The sequence below is a fragment of the Aythya ferina genome, assembly GCF_964211825.1.
Source record: "Aythya ferina genome assembly, contig: HAP1_SCAFFOLD_37, whole genome shotgun sequence".
Classification (NCBI taxonomy): Eukaryota; Metazoa; Chordata; class Aves; order Anseriformes; family Anatidae; genus Aythya; species Aythya ferina.
Window position 1 is genome coordinate 148,907 of NW_028181461.1, and position 20,986 is coordinate 169,892.

The 20,986-nt window shown below is 46.3% G+C and overlaps 1 protein-coding gene across 1 annotated transcript; it reads right to left on the reverse strand.

Moving 5' to 3' along the window:
* Nucleotides 1-117: 117 nt before the first annotated feature.
* On the reverse strand, nt 118-15,643 carry LOC311428276 (olfactory receptor 14C36-like; the record flags this gene model as incomplete). The annotated part of the gene is made up of 3 exons (XM_084539803.1): nt 118-225; nt 644-843; nt 14,713-15,643. The coding sequence occupies 3 exons, from the start codon at nt 15,641-15,643 to the stop codon at nt 118-120; spliced, it is 1,239 nt and encodes a 412-aa protein (XP_084395929.1).
* Nucleotides 15,644-20,986: the final 5,343 nt, after the last annotated feature.

Sequence of the window (20,986 nt, forward strand, 5' to 3'; positions counted from 1 at the left end):
GCACACAACATGGGCAACAAACAGGAGGAGACAGAAGCCATTGTGTGGCAGGCAAACCATGACTATCATTGAAATGTGGTGTGACCACTCCCATGACTGGAGTGCTGCAATGCATGGCTACAAGCTCTTCAGAAGGAACAGGCAACTAAGGAGGGAGGTAGCATAGCTCTTAGAGAGTGTTTCAGTGCTGTGGAACTCAGGGTTGGGAATGACAAGGTAGAATCCCTGTGGATAAGGATCAGGGGGTTGGCTAACAAGGCACACATCCTGGTGGGGATACGTTACAGATCGCCAAACCAGGATGAAGAGACAGATGAGGTGTTCTGTAAGCAGCTGGAAGAAGTCACTCAGTCACCAGTGTTTATTCTCATGGGGGACTTTAACTTTCCAGACATATCCTGCAAATACAATACAGCCCTGAGGAAGCAGTCTAGAAGGTTCCTGGAGTGTGTGGAAGATAGCTTCCTGACTCAGCTGGTTAGTGAGCCTGCCAGGGGGGTGTCCTGCTAGACCTGCTGTTCATGAACAGAGAAGGACTGGTGGGAGATATGGTGGTAGGGAGCTGTCTTGGGCAGAGTGACCATGGAATGGTAGCGTTCACTGTTCTTGATGAAGTCAGGAAGGGGGTCAGTAAAACTTCTACCTTGGACTTCCAGAGGGCAGACTTTGAACTGTTCAGAACCCTGGTAGGGAGGGTCCCTTGGGAGTCAGTCTTGATGCGCAGAAGGGTCCAGAAAAGCCAGATGCTCTTCAAGAAGGAAGTCACAGGAACAGACTGTCCTCGTCTGCTGTAAGATGAGACACAAAGGAAGAAGACCAGAATAGATGAGCTGGGAACTTTTGCTGAGTGTCAGGGAGAAAAAGAGAGTTTATGTGGAAGAAGAGGCAGGCAACTCGGGGAGAGTACAAAGAAGTTACAAGCATATGCAGAGAAAAAAATCAGGAAAGACAAAGCCCAGCAAAGGCTCAATCCAGCCTCTATGGTTAAGGATAACAAAAAATATTTTTATAAATCTATTAACTGCAACAGGAGGCCAAGGAGAATCTCCATTCTTTACTGGAAGCAGCGGGGAACATGACTACTGAGGATAAGGAAAAGGCTGAGGTTCTTAATGCTTTCTTTACATCTGTCTTTATTAGCCAGATCCATGGGGTACTCAGCCTCCTGACCTGGACATCTGGGATGGAAAGCAGAAGACCCAACCTCCAGTTCAGGTGAAAACAGAGACCTGCTGCTCCACCTGGACATCCCCTTTAATATCTTCATTGATGATTTGGATGAGGGAATTGAGTGCACCTTCAGTAAGTTTGCAGACAACATCAAGTTGGGGGGAAGTGTCAATCTGCTGGAGGGTAAGAAGGTCCTGTAGAGGGACCTGGACGGGATGGGTCAATAGGCAGAGGCCAATGGGATGAGGTTCAACATGGCTAAGTGGTGGGTCCTGCACTTTGGCTACAACAACCCTATGAAATGCTACAGGCTTGGGGTGGAGTGGTTGGAAAGCTGTGCAGAGGAAAAGGATTTGGGGGTGCTGATTGATGCTCACCTGAACAGGAGCTGGCAGTGTGCCCAGGTGATCAAGAAGGCCAATGGCATCCTGGCTTGTATCAGGACTAGTGTAACCATCAGAACCAGGGAGGTGATTGTCTCCCTGTACTCAGCTCTGGTATGGTTGCACCTTGAGTGCTGTGTTCAGTTTTGGGTCCCTTACTACAATAAGGACATTGAGACCCTGGAGCATGTCCAAAAAAGGGATATGAAGCTGAAGGGTCTGGAACACAAGTCCTATGGGAAGCGGCTGAGGGAACTGGGGTTGTTTAGTCTGGAGCAGAGGAGGCTGAGGGGAAACCTTATTGCTCTCTACAACTAACTGAAAAGAAGTTGTGGGGAGCTGGGTGTTGGCGTCTTCTCTCAGATAACTAGTGATAGGACTAGAGGGAATGGCCTCAAGCTGCACCAGGGGAGGTGAACAAGTCTTGCTGATCACTCCTTGGCTCTCCAGATGATGAACCAACTCATGGATGGGAATCATAGAGTCTCGTTTGGTATATTGCTGCCAGTGCACCACTGTGGTAGCAATTGGTACCTGCTCTTCTTCGACCCTCAGCAATCCTACAACATAAGGGTCCTCTGAGAGACCACACAGGGTAGACATCTGCTTAGTCTTCTCTGTGCTCAAAACAGCTATGCCAAAAGCCCACCTGAACCCTTTTGGGTCCTTGAAATATCCTCTCCTCAGACTCTCTTTGAAATACCCTCCCTCATCCCATGCCAAGGATGCACAGAGTGTCTGGGCCAGTCACAATAGGGTGCTTTTGCCACTCATTCCAAGTTAGGCTCACTTCAGCCTGTAATCAACAGTTAGATGTTGAGATCCCCCTGTCACTCCAGAGACACAGATGAGTTCTGCCCCTTGTTAGCCTGATGACATTAGGGTACGCTGTGCGCCGGTGTCCACTAGAGCTCTGTATTCTTGTGGCTCTGATGTTCCAAGCCATGTTCCAAGCCACACAGTCCAATTAATTGTCTGATTGTCTCCTCTACCTGGACAGAATCAGGGCCCCTCTAGTCCTGGTTGGAGTATCTATCAATTAATTCTTGAAAATGTGAAGCAGAGGTCCCTCCATCAGGGTCAAAAGTAACATCAGCCTTTCTACTCACTTTGGGAAACTGCCCAACAGAAACCAGAGCAGCAGTTTTCCTAGAACAACCCCTTTTTGCTGTTGTATTTCCTTGCACTTCACGTACTTGAACTGCTAGGGTCAAGGTGGGTTCATCATCCCACTTCCTCATATCTTCTCTGTGGTCACACAGACAAAACCTCAAAGTGCCATGTGGTGTGCATTCTGGGTACTCCCTCTCTCAAGCAGGAAAATGCTGATTCTTAATGGCTGAAATACTACTCCATCTGTGTGAGGAGGGAGATGTATGTTCTTCAAGGTGGTGGACCCTTTGGGATAGTTTCTCCATAGACTAGATAAGGGTCTGTAGTGAGGCAGAGAGATTTTCTTCATATTGCTGAAGCTGGCTGGACACAGCATTCATTGTGTCCACATTCACACCCATCCCATCTGTCCTATTCATCACTGCTAGAGTGTTGGCATGTGATAATAGTGCACCCCACACAAACTTACACCACATGGGTGTCATGCACTGGACTTCATCAGGATCTTTAGGTGTCTGGTCATTGTCCAAATCACTATAAACCATCTCCAGCACAGCTAATTCCCTCAGATGCTAGAAACCTTTCTCCATGGTGCTCTACTTGCCTATTTGATATACAATACCTTCCTTGTAGGGATACTTTCATACCTGACAGGAGTCACCTCCAGAGGCTGAGAACTTGTGCCTCTCTCCCAGGTTCTTTGTCAATGCCCCTTTCTCTAGAGAGGGATCCCAGCTGCTTAGCTTCCTTGCCTTCTAGTTCTTGGCTATTGGCCCCAATGTCCCAGCATTGAAACAGCCAGGTGAAGATGTGCTCACCTGAATGTTGACTGAAATTCTTTCATATATCTTGAAGCTCACTCAGGGATAGGGATCGGGTGGTTTCAGACTTATTTATGATTTCTGTCTCTTCTTCCTATTGTTGTTGTGATGACTCTGCTTTAGAGTTGGCTTCCTTTTTCCCTTCTTCCTCTTTCTTAGGAGTAGCTTCTTCCCTTTCTAAATGAGCTGACTTCCATTTCCATTATTTTTTCTTGACTATGGGGATGACTGATAACATAGTTGGTTGGTCCTTTGGGTTACCCATAGTGTGTGTTATCTGGTCATCAGATTCACAGACTTCCTCCTTTCCTTGAGGGTGCTGAGCAGCATTAATTACTTTTTGATAGGTAGCAGGTCAAGGGAGGTGGTCCTCCCCCTCTATTCTGCCTTGGTCAGGCCTCACCTGGAGTACTGTGTCCAGTTCTGGGCTCCCCGGTACGAGAAAGACAGGGATCTCCTGGAAAGAGTCCAGCGGAGGGCCACAAAGTTGATAAGGGGCCTGGAGCATCTTCCCTATGAAGAAAGACTGAGAGACCTGTGTCTGTTCAGCCTGGAGAAGAGAAGACTGAGAGGAGATCTCATCAATGTGTATAAATACCCGAGGTGTGGGAGACAGAGGGATTTGGCCAACCTCCTTTCAGTGGTTTGTGGGGATAGGACAAGGAGTAATGGTCACAAGATAGAGCACAGGCAGTTCTGCACCAACATGCGAAAGAATTTCTTCATGGTGAGGGTGACAGGGCACTGGAACAGGCTGCCTAGGGAGGTTGTGAAGTCTCCTTCTTTGGAGATACTCAAGGCCCGTCTGGATGCCTACCTGGGCAGCCTGCTCTAAGGAACCTGCTTTGGCAGGGGGGTTGGACCCGATGATCTTTTGAGGTCCCTTCCAACCCCTTCAATTCTGTCATTCTGTGTGATTCTGTGATAGGCCAGAACCCAGCACAGTGCTGCAAGCTGTAGTTCTCCAGCATTGCCAGGGTCAGGGCATGCAACTTTCAAACATTTTATCAGTTTTTTAGGATTTCACTCTTGCTCAGAGGTGAAGTTCAAAACTATTACTGGAGACACCTGTGACAGGTACCTGCCCATATCCTTCCACACACCTTGCTACCTGCCACCACACTGTCTCAGGCGAAATTCCTGTTCTTAACAAATTGATTAATCTTAGTGAAAAGAAGAAACACATTATGCAGACTTAGCAATGGGAGTATGTTGGTTACACATGGATATTCAAAATGCTCAAAAACTGTTGCAAGTAGCCCTTTGGATAAGAAGGAGAAGGAGGTACCATTCCTGATATTATTCATAAACTGACTTCCAAGGTCATAACAAACCCATGCAGTGATATAGGCTTGGGAAAGAGTGGCTGGAAAGCTGCCCAGCAGAAAAGCACCTGGAGGTGCTAGCTGACAGCCAGCTGAACATGAGCTAGTGATGGTGTACCCAGGTGGCCAAGAATGCCAATGGAATCTTGGCCTGCATCAGAACTAGGGTGGCCAGAAGAACTGGCAAAGTGACTGTTCTCTTGTACACAGCACAGAATCATAGACTGTTTTGTGTTGGAAGGGACCTTAAACATCATGTAGTTCCAGCCCAGCCCCCTACCCCACCCCAATTGTGAGCAGGGACATCTTCCAATGGATCATATATGCTTATGAGGTCTCTGACAGCTGAACATCTGATAGGCTGGGAGCAGGCCCATGGCAGGTGCAAGTTCCAGTGATGCCAGTGATGCCTGTGTAGCTGACAGACCAAGAGCAAGGATGGCCTATGCTAGACATTGTGAGGACCCTGGTGTCTGAGAAGCTAGTGGGCCAGGAATAACCACATGGCTTGTCTTTTGGAGCTTATATCACATCAGTGATGGCACCCCATGCTTGATTACTCCTGAAATCCTACAGAAACCTCTGGCATCCCTCTACCAGTGCGTCACACTCATTCATAGGTGAGCAGGTAGCAAATAGGTGTCTATGTGATGATCAGGTCAGTGGTGCCTGTGGAACTGACAGACCAGCAGCAGGCCCACAGCTCTTGTAAGAGCTTGTGAGGTCACTGGTGCCTAAGAAGATGACTGGGAGGAAGGAGACCCATGCATTGGGAAAGTACTTGTGATGCCACTCTTGTCTGAGTAGCTGATAAGCCAGGAGCAGGTGTGTGGCTCTATGAATTTTTGGGTGGCCATTGGAGCCTGAGTCCTTCCATGGCAAACATGTGTCAGCTGCATGGATATCAGAGAATCACAGAATCATGGAATGGTTTGGGTTGTCTGAACCCTAATGACTATGCAGTCCACACCCCCCTGCTATGGAAAGGGAAGCCTTCCACTAGATTCTATATATTTATGAGGTCACTGTCAGCTGAGAATTTGATAGATGAGTAATAGATGAGTGACCTGAAAAGCACAGACATAAGTTCTGGAGCAGGCCCAGGACTTATGTCTTTGCTTTTTCAGGTCACTCATTCCTGAAGGGCCATGGATTGTGTAGGCACTTGTGAGGACACTGTAGTGTGAGTAGATAGGTCAGGAGCAGGCCCATGGCCCATGTGAATGTCTTGTGATGTCAGTGGTGCCTGAGTAACAGACATGCCAAAAGCAAACATGGCTTGTGCTAGATGCTGTGAGGACCCTGATGCCTGATAAGCCAGTAGGCCAGGGGACGGCTCATGGATTGTTCAAGTACCTGTGAGATCACTGGTGAATAGCTGATAGGTCAGGGGAAGGCACATGGCATGGGTAGGTGTTTGTGAGGCCACTGGTACCTGAGTAGATGACAGTCCAAGAACAGGCAAATATGTTGTGTTGGTTGTGAGTTCACTGGTGCCTGAGGAGCTGGTAGGTCAGGATCAGGCCAAAAGCTTGTGTGTTTGTGAGGTCATTGCTGTCAGAACAGCCAGCAGGTCAGGAGCAGGTCCATGAGAGCTGTAGATGCTATATAGATCACACAGAATCACATGGAATTGTCTAGGTTGGAAGAGACCTCTAAGATCACCTAGTCCAATCTCTGACCTAACTCTAAACCATATCACTAAGCTCTACATCTAAATGTCTTTCAAAGACCTCCAGGGATGGTGACTCAACCACTTCCCTGGGCAGCCCATTCCAATACCCAATAACCCTTTTGGTAAATAAGTTTTTCCTAATGTCCAACCTAAACCTCCCCTGGCACAACTTTAGCCCATTCCCCCATGTCCTGTCGTCAGGCACACAGGAGAATAGACCAACCTCCACATTGCTTCAACCTCCTTTAAGGTACCTGTAGAGAGCAATAAGGTCGCCCTGAGCCTCCTTTTCTCCCAGCTCCCTCAGCCGCTCCTCATAAGACTTTTTCTCCAGACCGCTCACCTAGCTTCATTTCCCTTCTCTGGACTCTCTCAAGCACCTCCATGTCCTTCTTGTAGTAAGGGGCCCAAAACTGAACACAGTACTTGAGATGCAGCCTCACCAGAGCTGAGTACAGGGGGACAATCACTTCCCTAGACTTTCTGGCCACACTGCTTCTTATGCAAGCCAGGATGCTGTTGGCCTTCTTGGCCACCTGAGCACACTGCTGGCTCATATTCAGCCGACTATCAACCAATACTCCCAGGTGCTCCTCTGCCAGGCAGCTTTCCAGCCACTCATCTCCCAGCCTGTAGCTTTGCTTGGGGTTGTTGTGCCCCAGGTGCAGGACCTGGCACTTGGCCTTGTTGAACTTCACAGAACTGTAGGGGTTGGAAGAGGGACCTCGAAAGATCATCGGGTCCAACCCCCCTGCCAAAGCAAGTTCCTCAGAGCAGGCTGCCCAGGTAGGCATCCAGACGGGCCTTGAAAATCTCCAGAGAAGGAGACTCCACAACCTCCCTAGGCAGCCTGTTCCAATGCTCCGTCATTCTTACCATGAAGAAGTTCTTTCACATGTCAGTGCAGAACTTCCTGTGCTCTAACTTGCAGCCATTGCCCCTTGTTCTATCCCCACAAACCACTGAGAAGAGGTTGGCTACATCCTTCTGTCCCCCACTCCTCAGATATTTCACAGAATCACAGAATCACAGAATTTCTAGGTTGGAAGAGACCTCAAGATCATCGAGTCCAACCTCTGACCTAACGCTAACAGTCCCCAGTGTATTTATATAACAGTGTATTTATATACACTGAGGAGATCCTCTCTAAGTCTTCTCTTTTCCAGGCTGAACAGACACAGGTCTCTCAGTCTTTCTTCATAGGGAAGATGCTCCAGGCCCCTTATCAACTTTGTGGCCCTCCACTGGACTCTTTCCAGGAGATCCCTGTCTTTCTCGTACCGGGGAGCCCAGAACTGGACACAGTACTCCAGGTGAGGCCTGACTAGGGCAGAATAGAGGGGGAGGATCACCTCCCTTGACCTGCTGGCCACACTCTTTTTGATGCACGCCAGGATCCCATTAGCTGTCTTAGCCACAAGGGCACACTGCTGGCTCATGGTCAACCTGTCGTCCACCAGGACCCTAGGTCCTTCTCCTCAGAGCTGCTCTCCAGTAGGTCATCCCCCAGCCTGTACTGATACTTCGGGTTGTTCCTTTCCAGGTGCAGGACTCTACACTTGCTCTTTTTAAATCTCATTTGGTTTCTTCCTGTCCATCTCTCCAGCCTGTCCAGGTCTCGCTGAATGGCAGCACAGCCTTCTGGCATGTCAGCCACTCCTCCCAGCTTTGTATCATCGGCGCACTTGCTGAGGGCAGACACTATTCCCTCATCAAGGTCGTTGATAAAGATGTTGAACAAGACTGGACCCAGCACCGACCCCTGGGGAACACCGCTAGTCACAGGTCTCCAACCAGACTCTGGTCCGCCGATCACCACCCTAACTTCATACAGTTGGCCTCAGCCCATCGGTCCAGCCTTTCAAGATCCTCCTGCAGAGCCTTCCTACCCTCGAGCAGATAGACACACACCTAACTTGGTGTCATCTGCAAACTTACTGAGGGTGCACTCGATCCCCTCATCCAGATTGTCGATAACGATATTAAAGAGGACTGGCTCCACTACTGAGCCCTGGGGGAAACCACTAGTGACTGGCCTCCAACTGGATTTGACTCCATTCACCATGACTCTTTGGGCCCAACTATCCAGTCAGTTTCTAACCCAATGAAGCGTATACCAGTCCAAGCCACAAGCAGCCAGTCTCTTGAGGAGAATGATGTGGGAAAGGGTGTCAAAAACCTTACTGAAGTCAAGGTAGACCACATCCACAGCCTTTTCCTCATCCACCTGGCGTGTCACTTTATCATAGAAGGAGATCAGGTTCGTCAAGCAGGACTTTCCTTTCATAAACCCATGCTGACTGGGTCTGATTGCCTGGTTGCCTTGCAAGTGCCGTGTGATGACATTCAGGATAATGTGTTCCATGAGCTTCCCTGGCAGTGTGGTCAAACTAACAGGCCTATAGTTCCCCAGGTCTATCCTCTGGCCCTTCTTGTAGATGGTGCAACAGATGCTGCAACTGGAGCTGGGTAGTGGATAGAATCATAAAATATCCTGAGCTGGATATGGTTATAAGTTATTCAACCCTGTATAGTATCCAACAGGGTACAAAATAAACCCCTATAGGGTTTTTGGACCAACTTCGAAATGCAATGAGAAAATATACCAATCTAGGCCTGGCTAGATGGACAGACGGACAGAGGCAATTCGCTGGCCTTGTTCTAGGGCAATCGGCCCCTGATATCAGAAAGAAATTACAAAAAAAGGAGGGGTCAGACTTGAGAGACTCACAAAGATTATTGAATGTAGTGTGGAAAGTATTTAGGAATAGGGAAGACATGAAGGAGAAGAAATTATCTAAGGTGATAGCCATGGCAAGTGTGGCTGCACTAGAACAGAAAGAGAGAAGCTGGGGGGGGAACAAGGGGGAGTTGAAAAAGGTAAAGAAAGGACTTTGGGAGGGTTTAGAGGAAAATTAGGACAAAACCAGTGTGCATACTGCAAAAAGGAAGGACATTGGAAAAAGACAGCCCTAGGTTACAGGATAAGCTTGCAACAGTCACCCTCAAGAACAGGGATGACAGGGACATGGGGCATCTACCCTAGTAGATCCACTGGTTGAAATAAAGTTAGGGAATGAAGAGAGAGGCATGATTTTTTTATTGGTTACAGGGGCTGCTTTCTCCGTGTTAAACCAAAATTGATTCTGGAAAGCACTGAGTCTGTAAATGTAATAGAAGCAACTGGCTGTCAGGAAAAGGCATTTGTTTTGCAACTCTTAAAATTTAAATTGGGAAAAATGATTGGAATACATTGATTTTTATACTCATCTATTCACCAAGGCCCTTGTTAGGAAGAGACTTGCTGGAAAAATTGGACGCAAAAATTTCTTTAGAACAAGGGAAAATGGAAATTAAGATCAAGAATGATGAACATATTAAACTCAAGTCCTGGTGAGTCCAGAGAAAGCTCCAGACAGGACTCCCTAAATGAATGTAATTATGAACCAAGTGTATCTGGGAGTTTGGGCTACAGGAATACCTGTGAGAGCAAAGGAATTCAGTAACTGTAAAAGTTGATTTAAAGGAAAATGCTCCCAGGGTATGCCAAAAGCAATACCTGCTGAAGGTGGAAGACAGAAGGGGAATGGAATGAATAACCAATAACTTTCTTAAATATGGACTGTTAGTAGAATGTGAGTCAGAATATAATACTCCTATCCTCCCACTTAGAAAGGTAGATGAAACCTATCGTATAGTTCAGGACTTAATGGCCATCAATAGGATCAAAAAAGATTTATACCCTGTAGTAGCCAACCCCTATAACCTTTTGACAAAATTAGAAAACAGACAAATTTGGTTCACAGTACTAGATTTAATGGATGCCTTTTTCTGCTCGCCCGTGGCAACTGAAAGCCAGAAACTCTTTGCCTTTGAATGGGAAAATCCCAACACAGGACAAAAAACTCAGCTTACTTGGACTGTGTTACCACAGGGGTTCAAGAACAATCCAACCATATTCAGGAATCAGCTAGCCCATGATTTTGAAGCTTGGAAAACACCTTCAGGAAAAGGTACACTGTTGCAATGCATAGACAACTTGATAGCTATTGAAGAAGAAAAAAATGTGTAGAATGGATAACTAGTTTATCAAATTTTCTTGGATTAATTGGATATCAAGTTTCTCAACAGAAAGCCCAGCTGATACAGCAATGAGTCACCTATCTAGGCTACGAATTATCTGGTGGACAGTGAGAGCTTGGACCTGAGCAGAAGGAGGCAATTTGCTGAACTCCATTACCCACAATGGTAAAAGAACTTGGGGGAATGACAGGTTGCTGTCAATTTTGGATTTATAACTATGATAGCTAAACCATAAGTAAGCCATTATACGAGTAGATAAAAGAAAGTTCTGTCCAGCTAGTTTGAGTCCCTGAAACCTGTAAGGCCTTTGAGGACCAAAAAAAGGAACTGATTTGTGCACCAGCACTGGGGATGCTGGATGTGTCTAAACCTTTTTGGTTGCTCTCACATGAAAACCAGGGAATGGCACTGGGGGTGCTTACCCAATGTTTATGTCCCTACAAAATAACAGTAATGTATTTCTCCAAACAGCTGAACGAGGTAAGCAAAGGGTTGCCAGGATGTTTGCAGGCAGTGGCCGCAGCTATCCTAAATATCCAAGAAGCCCAAAAGTTCACTTTGGGCCAGAAGATGACTGTTTAAGTATCACACACTGTGTCAACGGTACTAGAACAAAAGGGAAACCATTGGCTTTCCCCTTTGAGACTTATGAAATACCAGTCCATCCTAACATCCTGATGATGTAAAGACTGTATTCACTAATATTGTGAATCCAGCCTCTTTCCTCAGTAACAGAGTCTCCAAATCACCCATTCATGATTGCATCAAGACCATGGAAATGGTATACTCCAGCTGACCAGACTTAAAGGATACACCCCTACAAGATGTGCTGTAAAGGACATCAAACACAGGATACTAACCAATGTAGTATCTACAAAGAGGAAGTAGATTGGCTGATGCAGAGGCCAAAGCAGCAGCAGATCTGAGAGTCAAATTTTGGCACTAGTACCGGGAACAAAACCTGGCATTAACAAAAGCATTAGAGAATGAAATAGAACATTATAAGGCCAACAAGTAATTAATTGAAGATGTAAATGGAACAATATTACTTACAGGTTTTGCACAAATGAAGGCTGGGAGAACCGTGATATCCTCCAACCTATTATATTAGATGGTAATTGAAGAACATAACAAAACACATTGGGGAGCTGAAGCATTATATCAGTTTCTAAGTAGAAAATGGGTAGGAGGTAATTTGTATACCATTGTCTGATAGGTATCAAAACAGTGTGTCACATGCCTTAAAAATAACCCACAGATGGGAATCAAACCCCAAGCGGGAACAATAGGGAAGATAAATGTTCTTGGGGAACAGTGGCAAATTTATTTTCTGAACCCCCAATAAAAGATGGGTTTAGATACCTATTGGTCCTAACACTTTTTCCAGATGGCCAGGCGCATTTCCATGTAGAACTAACAAAGCTAGAGAAATGTCCAAAGTATTGCTGAATAAAATTATACCAAAATTTTGTGTACCATCAGTAATGTCATCTGACAGGGGACCACACTTCACTGCAGAACTAACCCAACGAGTTGACAAAGTGCTGGGGATTGATTGGCAACTACACACTCTGCATAGGCCACAGGTGAGTGGCCAAGTGGAAAAAATGAACCATTTGATAAAATAACAGATTGGTAAAATCTGTCAAGAAACCAATTATGTATTGGTATCAGGAACTACCCTTGGAACTTCTTAGAACTAGAATTAGGCCTAGGACCAAGGAAAAAATAAGCCCCTTTGAAATATTGTATGGTAGGCCTTACCTTACCAAATGCCATACAAAGGAGAAGGTCTAACACAAGTAGGAAACCAATATTTACGACAGCATATTATAGTTTCAAGCAAGCAACTGGAATAAATTAATAAGAACATTTTAGGCACTAGAGCAAGGGGATTAAATCACCCCATTCACCCTTCTAAGCCTGGAGACTCGATTTATGTAAAGAATTTTTCAGGTGAGCCACTTGAAGAAAAGTGGGATGGACTATTCCAGATACTCCTCACCACCTTCATTGCAATCAAGATTGGAAAACGACCTGCCTGGATTTATTACAGATGGGTGAAAAGGGCTCCTGATGGACAGTAGACCTCAGAAGAGACTTGACTTCTGAAACTACAATTACACAGATGCTGAAATGTTTCAAGTAATAACTATTAGTGTTATAAATATTGCAGCTACATGGAATCTTAATACACAGTATATGTTAACATGGAATATCTCCCTGATTTTAAACAAGACCAATTGTTGGATATGTACGAAAATACCTGAACATAGGGGGAAGGCAATTTATTTGATTGGAATGCCAATACCTAAAGAGGAATTTACACCAGTTTTGGATGGGCCTGGCTAGGAGATACAGATAGGAATCAAAAACTGGAAATTACTAGTCCTGAAATTGGCACTCTCTATTGTACATGTGTTCAAAGATGTAATCCCCCAAAGGGTACCGGAAAGGTAGACTGTGATAGGAATACATATGTAGGGAGCCACACTACTTGTAATCAGACTTTAGGTATCGGAACCTCTTTAAACCCTAATGTTACTACTGCCTGGCTGGTACCAGAAGGGCATGGGTAGTACTGGTTGAGTAATGACATAACCTATGAAATGGTACCTGAAAACTGGAGAGGAACCTACACCTTAGGCTCAGTAGTCCACAATATGTCAATACATACCTCCCTCCACTCTCAAGGAGGATGGCTTAGATTGCCCCTCATACAGATTCAAAGGATGAACCCTTTAATAGAGAGACAACATGCTTTTCATAGCTTTGTCAGGTGGTTTCTTCCTTGGTTAGGGGTGAGCAAATTAGAAAAAGTAATAGTAAACATTTTGGCTGTAATACAAGGCATTGAAAACAAAACTTTAGATGCCATCCAGGCAATCCAAACAGAAGTGTCCAGTTTCTCAGAAGTAGTATTGCAAAACAGAATGGCACTAGACCTTTTATTAGTCTCCCAAGGAGGTGTATGTACAGTAATAAATACTAGCTGCTGTATGTATGCATATCAAAGTGGAAGAGCTGCCACAGATTTACAGGAGATTTGGGAACAAGCCAAGATATTGCATAAAGTCACTAAAGGTGATACCTCATGGGATTTCCAAGAATTATCAAGCAAACTGACCTCTTGGTTACTCAACTTCTTTTGGCTTAAGAAATTATTTGTAGGAATACTGATCTTGCTTTTACTAGTATTCTTAACTAGTGTTTTAGCACACTGTGCCTTTTGGTGCTGTAAGAAAGGACTAGATTATTATAAAACCTGGAAGTGTAACTGAATCAAGCACCAAGTAGAAATGTGTAAGTATTTCATGAAAACTTTGAATCAACTAGGAATGTTATAAGCTAAAGAATTTGAAGCAGACTCAGCCAGGTCCGGATCACTGGGCTGGACCAGGCAGAAGTACTTCACGAAGGGGGAAATGAATCACTCCCCAGCTTCCTTTCTGCATGCTGGGTGTCCACTCTCTTCTCCGAGACTACAGAGTCACAGCTTCCCTGTGAACACCTGGCTTTAGTTCTTTCCCTGTGGCTGAGCCCACAGTGAGAGATCTCTCACTTTTGGAGGGGCTCCAGTCAATGCCAATGCCAGGTTCTGCTGTCCTTGGAGGTACCCTGGTCTCTGCAGGCAGCTCCAGACTCCCCTCCTGAAGGACATCATCTATGGATCACATGTGGGAACAGCCCTACCTATGTAATGCAGTGACCATTCTCTACCTCCACTGTCAGCAGACATCTATGGGTGAGTCTTAAATCTAGCCCTAGGTCTCTGACAGGTCACAATGCAACAATGAGCCATTCCTTTCTGAACCCAAGGAGAAACAGACCCTTCTGGGGACCAATTCTTTGGGCCTATTCTTGGCACTGGTTTGGGAAGGAAATCCCAGGCTTTGATGATGATCCCATTTTATCACAGAAATCTGCACTGACTCACTGTACAGCCTCCATATGAGACAGAGCAGTTTCATTCATTCATACCAGTGGAAGGAATACAAATTTTTATGTAAGAATGCAAGAAAAAAAAGCAGTCAAAATAAAACCAAGAATTAAAAAATCAATAAAAACAATGGTAAGAAACAATCAAAAACCCAGAATGGGATGCACTGGCATTCATTTGTGGAGAGTGAAGGGTAACTTACAAGCAGTGAAAATCATCTCTAAAACCAGTTTCCTAACAACATCCTTGAGCTCCTTGTTCTTCATACTGTAGATGAGGGGGTTCACTGCTGGAGGCACTACTGAGTATAGAACTGCCAGCAAAAGGTCAATGGATGGAGAAGAGACAGAGGAGGGCTTCAGGTAAGTAAACATGACAGTACTAAGAAACAGGGAAACAACGGCCAAGTGAGGAAGGCATGTGGAAAAAGTTTTGTGCCGGCCCTGCTTTGAGGGGATCCTCAGCACAGCCCTGAAGATCTGCACATAGGACAGAACAATGAAAATAAAATACCCAATACCTGAACAAAAGCAAAATATGATGAACCCAAGTTCCCTGAGGTAGGCATCTGAGCAGGAGAGCTTGAGGATCTGGGGAAGTTCACAGAAGAACTGGTCCAGAGCATTGCATTGGCAGAGGGGGAGGGAAAAGGTATTGGCAGTGTGCAGCACAGCACTGAGAACACCAGCACCCCAGGCAACTGCTGCCATGGTAATGCAACTTCTGTTGGCCATTATTGTCCCATAGTGCAGGGGTTTGCAGATGGCAACATAGCGGTCATAGGCCATGAAGGTGAGAAGATAAAACTCTGCTGTTACAAAGGCAACAAACATAAAGACCTGAGTAGCACAACCTGCATAAGAAATGGCCCTGGTGTCGCAAAGGGAGTTGGCCATGGCTTTGGGAACAGTGGTGGTAATAGTGCCCAGGTCGAGGAGGGCAAGGTTGAGGAGGAAGAAGTACATGGGAGTGTGGAGACGGTGGTCGCAGGCTATGGCTGTGAGGATGAGGCCGTTGCCCAGGAGGGCAGCCAGGTAGATGCCCAGGAAGAGCGCGAAGTGCAGGAGCTGCAGCTCGCGTGTGTCTGCGAATGGCAGGAGGAGGAACTCAGTGGGGAAGCTCCTGTTGGACATTTTCTGCTTCTGGGCATGTAGATCTGCTCTAGGAGAAGAAAAAATGACAAGTTAGGCAGACTTCTCTGAGCAAAACCAACTCCTCCCTCACAGAAATTTTAAATCCCTGTGCTGAATGAAGAATGAGTCATCTAATTCAACCACCCTCCCAACTGAATGACAGTGTGCCCGACAGTTTAAAATGGCATTTGGGCATTTTTTCACCAGCAGTCCAGTTCAAAACAGAAACTTACACTGATCTGTACCCTAGACAAAGAGAGGAGAACCACACATGGGTGGAGAAATAAGAAAGAACACCACAATGTTCCAACCAATGCTTCCAGAGGGAAAGGCAGATGAGCATGCAGGGAAGCCTTTACTTTATGAAGCTTGCATGCCACCTACAGAAATGACACAGCAGGGTGCTCTTAGCCTCTTTGTTGTGTATCCTATTTCAGGACACAGGCTCCTCTCCTATTCTGGAGGTTCCAGCTGAGGAGTAGGTGGCTTATGCCCTAAAGCCCCTGAGGGCAGAGGCTGCACAACAGCTGCACTGCCCTGCAGCCAAAGACTTACCCTGTTCCAGGCTGTGAAGATTTCTCCCACTGTGAGCTCTCAGCCTCCCCCCCTTCACACTGCCTTTAACATCTCCCTCCCTTCTCTCAGCTGCCCTTGTCCCCTGCAGGCAGTGCCCCCAGCCCTGCTGCGCTGTGCAGAGGAGCTGCTCCTGGGCAGAGCTGTCTCTCTGCAGTGCTGCGTGCTTGCCAGGAGCTCCCCTTGGGCCCAGGAGCCCAGCCCAGCTCATCAGCACAGGGACCTCTTGACAAGTCCCTGGACCTCCAGGGGATTTGTCTTTGAAACAGACTGAAGCAGTCACTGATTTTTCTTTTCTCAACTAGGGAGACACCGCTCTGCCAGTGGTGTCTTTTTCCTTCATTCAAAAGAAGAGTTTGGCATGGCAATCATCTATTCTTGCCCCATTATGAGACTGGACACCCACAAAGTGACAGGCAGGGTGCAACCCCTCTTTTCCAAGCACTTGTTTATATGCACGGGAAGGAAATGTTTTCACAGGAAATGAAACCCTCTGCCGACACCAGTGGCACAACCAGTTGGTGGCCTGCAGGATCTGTCCTCCCCTTTTCTCTCCTTCCCCTTCCCCAACAGGACCTAGGAAGACACCACCTGCTCCCCCACACTCTTGGTTTTGGTGCCCAGAGGCAGGTGGCCATGCTGGTTGATTTCTATGTTGCCTGGCAATATCCATGGCCCTTTTGAAGCAGGACACCCAGAACGGAGCAGGCAGGGATTAAACCTATGTGGGCTGAGGGAAGTGATTCTTCTGAGTCAATTGAGGCATCTGTTTCTGAGCTTGCAGGGCTGGGCTGATAGGGGGCCAATCTCCTTCCATGCCTGACACAAACCCATGGGAGTTGGCAGTCCTCTTGCCTCGGTGGAGATCACAGAATCACAGAATCACAGAATTTCTAGGTTGGAAGAGACCTCAAGATCATCGAGTCCAACCTCTGACCTAACACTAACAGTCCCCACTAAACCATATCCCTAAGCTCTACATCTAAACGTCTTTTAAAGACTTCCAGGGATGGTGACTCCACCACTTCCCTGGGCAGCCTGTTCCAATGCCTCACAACCCTTTCAGTAAAGAAATTCTTCCTAACATCCAGCCTAAAACTCCCCTGGCGCAACTTAAGCCCATTCCCCCTCGTCCTGTCACCAGGCACGTGGGAGAATAGACCAACCCCTACCTCGCTACAGCCTTCTTTAAGGTATCTGTAAAGAGCAATAAGGTTGCCCCTGAGCCTCCTTTTCTCCGGGCTGAACAAGCCCAGCTCCCTCAGCCGCTCCTCGTAGGACTTGTTCTCCAGACCCCTCACCAGCTTCGTTGCCCTTCTCTGCACCCGCTCAAGCACCTCAATGTCCTTCTTGTAGCGAGGGGCCCAAAACTGAACACAGTACTCGAGTTGCGGCCTCACCAGAGCTGAGTACAGGGGGATGATCACCTCCCTAGCCCTGCTGGCCACACTGTTTCTTATGCAAGCAAGGATGCTGTTGGCCTTCTTTGCCACCTGAGCACACTGCTGGCTCATATTCAGCCGACTATCCACCATCACTCCCAGGTCCTTCTCTGCCTGGCAGCTCTCCAACCACTCATCTCCCAGCCTGTAGCTCTGCTTGGGGTTATTGCGCCCCAGGTGCAGGACCCCGCATTTGGCCTTGTTAAACTTCATGCAGTTGACCTCAGCCCATCGGTGCAGCCTATCCAGATCCTCCTGCAGAGCCTTCCTACCCTCAAGCAGATTGACACACGCGCATAGTTTGGTGTCATCTGCAAACTTACTGAGGGTGCACTCAATGCCCTCGTCCAGATCATCGATGAAGATATTAAAGAGGACACATAAAAACCATAGATGATGCTACCCAGGGCATCTCAGACAGATTTGATGCCTTTGTGCCAGTGACTGAATCCCACCAGTGCGGTGACCAAAGGTCTAGCCTTTCTCTAGCCAGTAGATGAACAAATATCAAGTGCATCACACAGGGTTCTCCACTCATGTACCTTCTTTCTCCAGCCCTACTACTTCTTTTCTCCCCGTTACATGACCATCCATATAATCATGGATCTAGCCAATGATGTTCACAGCTTGCAAGTATCACAAGCAGCCTACAAGCAAGGATTTTTTCAACACTACCTCTTCCCTCCTCAGATTGGCTTCACCACCATGGGCTGTGAGTAGCTGCAGAGACACCAAACATGGCAAAGCCCCCTCCTGCTCAGACTGCACAACCCAGTCCTGTTTCTCTGGCCTTAGGGAGAGCAGGACTTGCTCTTTTCATGGGCACCTCTTTACATTGCCAACTGCCATCCACTCCAGCATGTCTCTGCTCTGAAGCAGTCTTTGTACACCAGACCTCTTGGTCACTTGCTTACAGGTTTTCCTCCTGCAAGTCTGCTCTCAGCCTGGTGCCACAGCTGAGCTGCTGCAACCCCAACATGCACTGATGTCCTCAGTCTGGTGCAGAAAGCAGATGGAACCTCATGTGCCATCACTTCATGCAACTGAAGGGAACAGCACAGCTGAGGCATGTTGGACAGCTCATGTGGCTGGGATTCAGTGATGGGTGGATACCAGATCATCAACAGACACAGAGCAGAAAGGTCATGATGGGAATGTCCTTACTGATGGGGCCAGGGACCCAAACGTAGTGAGCTGTGTGGAGAGGCTGAGGAAACTGGGCCTCTTTAGTGTGCTGCAGGGAAGCCACTGGGCAGGACAAAGGCAGGCTGCCCCCAAGTGGAAAGCTGGTGAGACCCAAATCTTCTTCATGGGCAAATGGTCTGGCAGAGGCAACATCTGCAAACCGTCTCCTGGGAACTTCACTCTGGTGTCCTGGCTTTGGCTGGGATAGAGTTTATTATTATTATTATTATTATTATTATTATTAATAATAATAATAATAATAATAATAATAATTTTTTGGTAGGAGGTCAAGTAATTCCTTGTCTTGGATTTTTGATGAAAATAGTGGTGATAATGCACAAGTGCTTTGGTTGATGATGAGCAGTGCTTACACAGAGTCAAAGACTTTTCTGCTTCTCTGGTTGCCCTGACAGCAAGGAGGTTGGGGATACACAAGATTTTGGGAGTGAGCAGGACAAGGACAGCTGACTCATGGACGGTCTGGAGATGAGACAGACATCAAAGCCACCATTACACAAGTGGAGACAAGGCATTTGATGACTTCCATGAACACAGCAGTCAGGATGCCATACCGCCTGAGATTGCAGGGAGGACCTAAACTTTATGTTCAGAGGAGTGTGATTCTTCTGTAGGTGTCCTTACTTGTCTCCTGATCCATGTAGATCTTTGGGCTGTGAAGAGAATCTAAACACCCTTTGGGGCTTGGTTAGTTTCATGTTACATTTTGAAATGTAAGGCAGATGAAGGAGCTCTGAGCTTCAAGGCTCTCTGATGCAGTTAGGTGTTCAAGTATTGGGAACGTGGACATTGGTGTTGTGTCCCTGTACACCACATAAAAGTGTTGCCTTCCTTTGTGGTTTTGTGCAAATCTGGAACCTGTCCGGGTCCTTTGGCTAAATAATAAACAACCTTCATGTTACACCTGCATCTCTTCCCCACAAAATGGAAAAAATATGTGGATCGGGAAGAATTTAGGAGCAACACTTTCTAGAAGTGTAACCTTTACAGGTCAACAAAGAGTTGGCAGTAAGAGAAAAAGAACAGAGTCTAAATACAGCCAGTGGCTAAATAAGGAGAACCTATAGGTAGTTTATCAGTTAAGAATCACTGTTGGGAAGGAAATTAAAGAGCTTTACTTCATCATCATCAAGAAGAAGGAGTAATTCCTTTATAACCTAGTATATTTCCTGTTTTTAGTGACTCTGCCTCTAATTCCAAAAACATTCTGGAGAACTTCCTTATTTTGCCTTGACTCCAAGGCTTAACAAGCTCAAATCTTGAAAGGACGACCACAAACCTCTGCAAGTCAAATCTCTCCAAACTTCTCTCATTCGTGCTCTTTTAGCCCACGATAGCTTTTAATATCATTTCACTATGCTGCCCAATCTTGTGTACTTCACCTATAAAAAGTCAGCCTAATCACTTGAAAAGCCTTACCTACAGAAGTCTTCTCTATGTGCTGATTCCACTTGTATCACCTCATGTTATGTACAGCTCCATCCTCCTTCTGGAGAGATCAATTTTCATGGGCAGTTTTCCTGGTTTTGTTTTCTTTTCCTGCCTATTCACCTTCAAAACCTTTTGGTATGTACCCATGACAAATATTGTCTGAAGCAACACTGTCATCTCCCATGGTTTCAGCTGCTTCCAAATGTGGTTTTAGATATTTCCCTCTTAGAGAAGACATTGTACAAAACTGCTCCATATGTAGAATCACACTTCAATTCTGAATATTTTTTGAGGTTAAGAAGGAAATCATAAACACTCTGAGATAATTTTCCAAATACCATTTAAAAATGTCAAAGCAGATGAACTACATAAATGCTGAGAGCCTAGGTATAAAGAGAGGGTGAACAACAGGTGAGGCTGTATTGTCTTGATTCACAACTGCTCTGTTAGTAAAAGTAAGTCCCACAGCCTCTGGGACGTATTTGTTAAGTGGCCACATGGGAAGCTGGTTTTTCTGGACCTCCTGGTTTGAGCATGTTGAATTCACATTCCCTGCAAGGGGAAAAGTTCCAGTTCAAGCATCAAACTGTTGCCCATGCTGTCTGGAGAGCCAGGACAGTCGAGTCACACACTAGCCAGTGTCTGAGGGAAGCTGGGGGTAGAGTGAATTGAAATGGTTTGGACTTGAGTGGAG